This window comes from Lepisosteus platostomus, chromosome 22 (assembly GCF_059453375.1).
Source record: "Lepisosteus platostomus isolate fLepPlt1 chromosome 22, fLepPlt1.hap1, whole genome shotgun sequence".
In the NCBI taxonomy this organism is placed as follows: domain Eukaryota; kingdom Metazoa; phylum Chordata; class Actinopteri; order Semionotiformes; family Lepisosteidae; genus Lepisosteus; species Lepisosteus platostomus.
The window spans coordinates 11,525,831-11,532,807 of record NC_142632.1 but is presented as its reverse complement, the minus strand read 5'-3'; the positions used below and the strand labels follow the sequence as shown (position 1 = coordinate 11,532,807).

At 46.6% G+C, this 6,977-nt stretch overlaps 2 protein-coding genes across 10 annotated transcripts in view; one reads left to right on the top strand and one right to left on the bottom strand.

Annotated features, from left to right (window-relative positions):
- Positions 1-6,977, bottom strand: part of nf1a (neurofibromin 1a) — a 103,035-nt gene that overhangs the window by 36,885 nt on the left and 59,173 nt on the right. The gene's annotated exons all lie outside the window — the stretch shown is intronic.
- evi2b (ecotropic viral integration site 2B) lies at positions 1,824-6,260 on the top strand. The gene is made up of 2 exons (XM_088615911.1): positions 1,824-2,015; positions 3,953-6,260. The coding sequence occupies exon 2, from the start codon at positions 4,007-4,009 to the stop codon at positions 6,116-6,118; it is 2,112 nt and encodes a 703-aa protein (XP_088472037.1). The 5' UTR covers positions 1,824-2,015; positions 3,953-4,006; the 3' UTR covers positions 6,119-6,260.

Sequence of the window (6,977 nt, the reverse complement as noted above, 5' to 3'; positions counted from 1 at the left end):
CTCAACCTGGCTTTTAAGTGTTTTTCACTCATTTATCGCCGTACAGTGAGATGCTCCAAACACTGGTGTGTTCCAGAGGGACACTTACAAAAAGGCATCAAAATTCAAAAACGTAAAAGGACTGATGAATTTAACTACATTAAACCTTCTTCAAATAGTTTGTGTGATTGCTTAGCAAACAGTGCCTCTTGGTGGCCCAACAAGGTACTACAATTATCTATGGCTCTGGTATATTTGGCTTCAAAAAGCATTGTGCACATTTTAATGATATCAGCTATAAGAAGAATGTTTACAATATGTAGTGCTTCATAGCAGCTATAAATGTTATTTGAATTGGGTGATGAACACACAGAATCAGAATACAATGCATCCCAACCTACTGAAGGCTGTAATATAGGCTGCAATATTAACATTTCATACTGTAATACTAGGCAACACCAATTCTTTTGGTTTACTACAAGTGTGCAGTGTTACGTACAGGGATTGAAATTATTGAAATAAAACAAACAAAAATGGGCAATAAAAAAAGATGTCCTTGCCTATTCACAAATTAGATCCCTCTTTTCGCACGGTATCAAAGAAACAGGCATTTGGCACGAAGCTCATCTCGGAGTGTGGTGATAGAGGGTGAGTGTATATAAAATATCGAATATTCCTAAACTGAAACCAAGGGAAGGATTCTGGAAGAAATGACAGTGCGTGACCACTGACAGAGTTCACATTCCGGGGATTTCCCAGCAACGAAGCCCTCATACATTGCTCATGTGTTAGAAACAGAGCTCCTGTAACTTCCTCTGTTAACGCAGATTCCCACAGCCCTCCTTTCTCTGTTCTTCCGAAAGCGTGCATCCATATATACGAGTGACAAGTTTCTTTTCACGCTCAGGGAATTATGAATATACAGAAGTCAAAACTGAAAAGCCAACAGATGCGTGCAAAAATCAATCAACTATTAGAAAAAGAATGGAATTCACTCATCGCTACGACACGCCAATTATCTTGATCCATATCATCTCCTGAAAAGCCTTTCAGAGAGAGCTCAGCAATCTGGATTTTAAAAAGATGGCTTTCCAATTTGCAGTCATTGTCTACAGAGCCATTATGTAAAGTGAAAAGATACAGGAAGTTAATCACATTTTGCTGTAAGCATGTTATTAACAAGTATTGTTTTCTTGTATCAGATAGTTTAAAAAATAGTTGTCTGTTCAAACGGCATTTAAAGGAGGAATATTTTAAATATTCAATGCACACACTAACAGAATATGCAGAATAATTTTGCACGCCCCACTTTTCATTTTTTTATTAGTTAAAAAAGTTTCAAAAATCCAATAGATTTCGTTCCACTTCACAATTGTGTCCCACTTGTTGGTGATTCTTCACATAAAATAAAAAATTTATATCTTTATGTTTGAAGCCTGAAATGTGGCAAAAGGTTGAAAAGTTCAAGGGGGCCGAATACTTTCGCAAGGCACTGTACATTGATAATTTAAAGAGTTTCAGAATAGTGTCAAGCGATTTCGACATCCTTAAAACACACAAAAAACCTCAAAGTGGAAATTATTGGCAATATAAAATCACTCTTTTGAAATTAGTCATGCAAACTTGATTTTTTTTCACTTAATAGTTAAACCTTATTTTCTCTTCAGAATTATTCACTATCTTGATCCTTTGCAGAGAGAAATGAGGCTCTTTGAAGCTTCTTGGAAAATGTCTCTGAGCTGGCATTTAACGAATAAACACTTAACTCTAAACGGCGTGAAGCTGCGGCGTTAGTCAGCTTGGTTTCACAGCTTGCACTTCCTGAAGCAGAGGGCACTGCGAGTTCCGTATTTCGTCTGCGCTTTAAAGCCGCGAGAACAAACCTCCCCCATCTCTGTCTGGACCTCTGCGGCTCGGCGTGGACACGGCATGGGGCACGAGTTCCACTAGCCTGTCCCCAGGGTTCGTGCGCCCAGGCTGTTCCCCGACAACAGGAGGACCTGAGGCTCAGCGAGGATGGCAATGTGGCGGCTGTGGTAAGTACAACACATTTGTTCCCAATGGCCAGGAAGACTGTCTGAGCGTCTCGTCTGCCGGCTTTGAAGAGCGAGACTCTCCTGACACGACAACGCCAGCGGTAGGCCCTTGAGTCGCCCACGAGCCGCTGTGCGTTTTCCTCTTCTAGATGCATTGTGCGAGAAAGCCAGCAGGTGAAACGGTCACACAGCAACATTCAGGCCGCTAGATTTCTCTCTCGCGCGGGCGTTCGCTGTTTAAATGCCAGATTGGCGTTCCAGATTTAAAGACGGGCCGCTGGAAATCCTTACCCCCCCAACCAAAAAAAAAATCGGAAAGTTCAGTTGTGAAAAGTTCTGGTGGGCCCGTCAGATATTTCAGTGCAGACTGCCTGCGTACACCACAACGGTTCCTGGAAAGTGTGGAGTCTTTGCATTGCTAAGGGGCTTGGAAATCATGTCCGGGGCTACCTGCAGAGAAGGTGTGCAGTCTCAGTCAGCTACATTCAGTGCCAAAACACAGGCGGAAAGCCATGGAGCACATTTAACAGACCAAGAAAGCAGGAACGATGATCAATGCTCAACAGTTCAAAGGAACTTCCTCAGAAGCTCTCAAAGCTTGATGGTGTAAGATGTGGAAACAGAAGCATCACATCCAGCTTTCAGCCCCAGAACAGGCAGCTATTAATAATGACACATAGCAGTGACTCAACCCCGGTATCATGCTTCGCTCTGGAGAGCTTCTGAGGCCTTGCCGACATCTTGCAAAATGTTCGTTAAGGTGCGTTGTGAAAAATGCAAAGTAACATCCAGGTTTCTAAACTACACATCAAAGATACAATACTGCTTAAAGAAGGAAAATCTTCGGAGGCTGATGAGATCAGGAGTAAGCAAAATTAATTTTTTTTGCAGCATTAGGTTTAGAGATGGCAAAACTCACATACAAGTAGTAATTTCTGCCATCACGTGAGAGCTGTGTTCCTGTGATACCTCGTGTTTTAGAAAATCGGTCTATGTAAATACTTATTTTAATTGGAAAAATAGGGCTGGGGCAGGCGAGACAAAAATAATTATACTGTCCATAAAGAACACAAGTTTAAATCAAAAGAAAATACATTAAGTACTAATATGCAATTTTTTTATATAATAAATAAAAAAAAAATTTATCTCCACCAGCATTTTTTTTTTTAGCATAGTGCTTTCTATACAGATCTTTGTCACCTTGCTCCTTATTTTAAGCCGGAAAAAAATAAAGGAAAAATCACAAGACGGGAAATTCCACAAATGCAAACCTGGTGCAGCACACACCTGAGCTACGAGTTTACAGACAGAGCTTACAGCACGCCGGGTGCTTTCTCCATCAGCTCCACCCTGAAAATACGGCTCGTAAACCAAAAACAAGTACGGAGGGGAGAGGCAGGACAAGAAAAGCGCCTGATCTTATATGATTTTATTATTACATTTTATTTGATCTACTTTGTATACTGTACAGTACTGTATTTGTTGTATTACCGTTTTCATAATATTTAAACTACATATATACACATACTAATACACTTAGGATTGATTTGACTTGTTGAGGGTGGGGAACAGGGGGATCGAGGGAGGGTGTTCTGATTATACTTGCTATGTCTAGAACCTTACAACCACATACAGTGCGAATCTACTGTACTTTATAACTATCAGACATTATCAGAGTGTTAATAGATCAGAGGGAACGGATACCCCACAACGGTTATGGGGTTTTCAACAGAAGTCTCTTTGCGTACGTAAATGCTTTACTAATGGATATCTCCGTGTCAATAACCTTGTAAAGCGCTTAAATTAATGTCAGTTTAAGCCCCAGCAAACCTAAACTCATTACCAGACCTTTGCAGGGATGGGATAATATCAGTCGCAAAACTGTGTCGGCGTGAAGCCATTGCTTTGAACTCTAATTTTCTCTTTCTCCTTTTCAGAATCCCCGATAAAAATAAAAAAATCGACTGAGAACAACCAACCTCCCGTCCAGCATGGCAAACGCCGCCTGCTTCGTCCTGCTCGCCGGGCTGTGCGCGCAGCTCGCCGGGGGCGACGGCACCACCACCGGCTCCGCGCGCCTCCCCGCTCCGGAAGCGACGAGGCCGCGAGATGCCGCCAACGCGCGCGTCACGCCCCCCCACGCCCCTGCGGTCCCCGGGGCGGGCAGCTCCGCGGGGCGGGGCCACGCTCATCTGGGAAGGGTCACCAGTCCGAGGGAGAGAGAGGCCAGTCCGAGCAGGGGAGCGCAAAGCAAGACTGCAGAGGACACCCGGACCGTAACTGGGCTGCCGACAACTGGAGGGCCAACAGCGACCAGCCCGACAGCGCCCGGCGACGCAATGGCATGGCCCACCACCCTGCACAGGAAACCAAGGAGTTCCATCACCGCGCTGGCCACCATCGAGGGAACTCCCAGGAAAAGCGTGGCGAATACCAAAGGACAAACAGTTCCCAATCCCCCTACTTTTGCCCGGAGAGCGACAGCACCCAATGACACGCACCCCAGCACCAAGCACGCAGCAGAAGCAGAGGGCACGACCAAAATGCAGAACAAAATCGGGTCCAGGATGACCCGAAGTGCAGCGCACGCCACCCCTGGTGACGGCAGGTCACCACCCAGCAACGGCACTGCCGAGCAGAGCGAGGGCCCAAAAGAAAATCCCGCTCCTCCAACACCAGGCCAGGCTCGGACAAACCTCACCACCCCAGAGGGAAAGACTTTGTTTTCCTCCGCCGTCTTTAGCCCCTCGGTCTCACCAGGAAAGACGTCCACGGCCGCAGCCGTAGCTCCCGAGAGCAGCACTGCACTCACGTCCACAGCTGAAGGAATGGTTCCTCCCTGGAACCAAACAACCATCAAACCCTCCCAGTCAAGCCTGCGACAGGAAACCACGACAACTTCTAGTTCAGCCAGGCCCATACCATCAACCCCATTCTCACGTACCACAAAACCAGCTGAACTTTCCTCTCCAACGGGGACAGAAGGAAACGCTTCAAAGCCACGCTCCGACACTCCATCTGCTTCGACTCCAACACAAGAAGGAACCTCACCCCCTCAGAGACAGACCCCCATGCTGGAAGAGCGCATAACTAGTAATTCTACCCAAACGTCGTTCAAACCTGAACGGACAACCTTGAAGATAACTCCTCCTTCTCCAACGCCAAAGCATCGGATCACTGAGGAGACAACACAGGAGACCCACACATCTGCTCCTTTCACATATCCTGCTTCCACAGGCAGCACAAGACGACCAGAGGTCAACACCAAAATGAAAAAAATGACTGAAAAGGCTACATCAGGACGCAATGCAGACAGCCAGAAAGAGAAAGGTGCAGGAACACTTGTGGCTGTCCTTATTGGCGGGGCGCTAATCTTGATGCTAGTTGCCATAGCAATCATTCTGCTGCAGAAGTGGAGAAGGCAGCAGAGGAGGGCAGAGGATCCCAATTGGGCCGGCCCGTCCCCCTTCCTGGATGGACAGATCGTGCCCCAGCTGCCCAGCGGCGACGAGGAAGAGAGGCCGAGCAACAGGTCCTCCAAACGGGTCTCCCTGCGCAGCTTCCTGCCACAGCGACTCTCCAAACGCCTCTCCCTCCTGCAGGAGACCGACGAGAACCTCCCAATGGAAGACGTCATGCAGGGAAGCACTTTCGGCAGGAGCCCGGAACCCAGTTCCAAGCCCCAGAATGGGCATGGCTGGGAGAAGGACAAAACTCAGGGTAGCTCCAGTAGTAGAGCTACTAGCCAGGGAAATGCCAAGAGCAGGACTTCGCCAGAAGCTGTGGGAGGCAAGACCAACGTGAAGAGCCCAGCATCGCCTCCTCCTCCTCCTCCTGCTGCTGCTGCTGCAGAAAACCATATGGTCCAGTCCGCTCTTCCCTTATCAGAAATTGACCTGGGCCCAAGCCCTACTGAGGATGAAACCCCACTCCCTCTGCCCTCACCGGATAACCAAGCCAGCCCTCCAGAAAAGCATGAGATTCAGCCCGCTCCCCCTTTATCGGATATTGACCTGGGCTCAAGCCCTACTGAGGACGAACTCCCACCTCCTCCACCCCTAATGAACTACCAGTCAATCCCCATCCCTCCCCTTTCCACTTAGGCAGAGAGCAACTGGGCGTGACCCAACGTGATGTGAACAGAAAGTGAGCACTTGAAATATGTTATCGGTGTAAATGTCTACTAATTATTGCTTTGGCAACACGGCAATTCAGTAATGCCAATAAAGCTCTTTGAATCTGAAAGTCTTGCCGTTCTGAATGAACACTTCCCACCAGCACTGTTAAAACCAAACTCCCCATACAAAGGAAGCCAACTGATGAGAGTCAAAGATATGGAGCCCACACTGCTTCTTTCTAAGCAGATAAGCAAAGCATTTTGCATGTATGTTGCAGTAACCTTCTGTGGCTGGAACAGAGCTTCCAGTTTTAATACAACAGTCAAAATGTCTTTAACATAACCACTTCACCTTCTCGTTACAAGCAAAAGAGGCCAAGCCCTCCAATTGTGCTTGATTTACATTATACCCCACACCTGTAATCAGAAAACTGCAAAATTATATGGGGCCATTTCCATATATATGGAAATGAGGAAAGATTTTACATAGGTGTTTCCAAACAAGTGGTGACACTTTTTACAGTACCTTCTTGCTTTTCGAACAGTGATGGCACTTAGGAGATGCACTGGAAAAAAAAATGCAAATCTGGAAAAAGCGTTAAATAAAAGGTCTGACATTTCTGGTATTGCTCTGATGGAAACCGAGTTCACTCATTCGCCAGTTTTAATTTTCCACGAGTACTGCTCGTATGAGACAGCGAGGAAATAGATGAGCTGCAACCAAAGAGCCTGCTCGTTTGCAAGCCACTGACAAGTGACTGACCTGTGTGGAGGCGCAGGACTGCAGAAGGAAGCTCAATTGAGCCCCAGATTGATTCGGTAAAATGACAGGCAGCCTTCCCGGG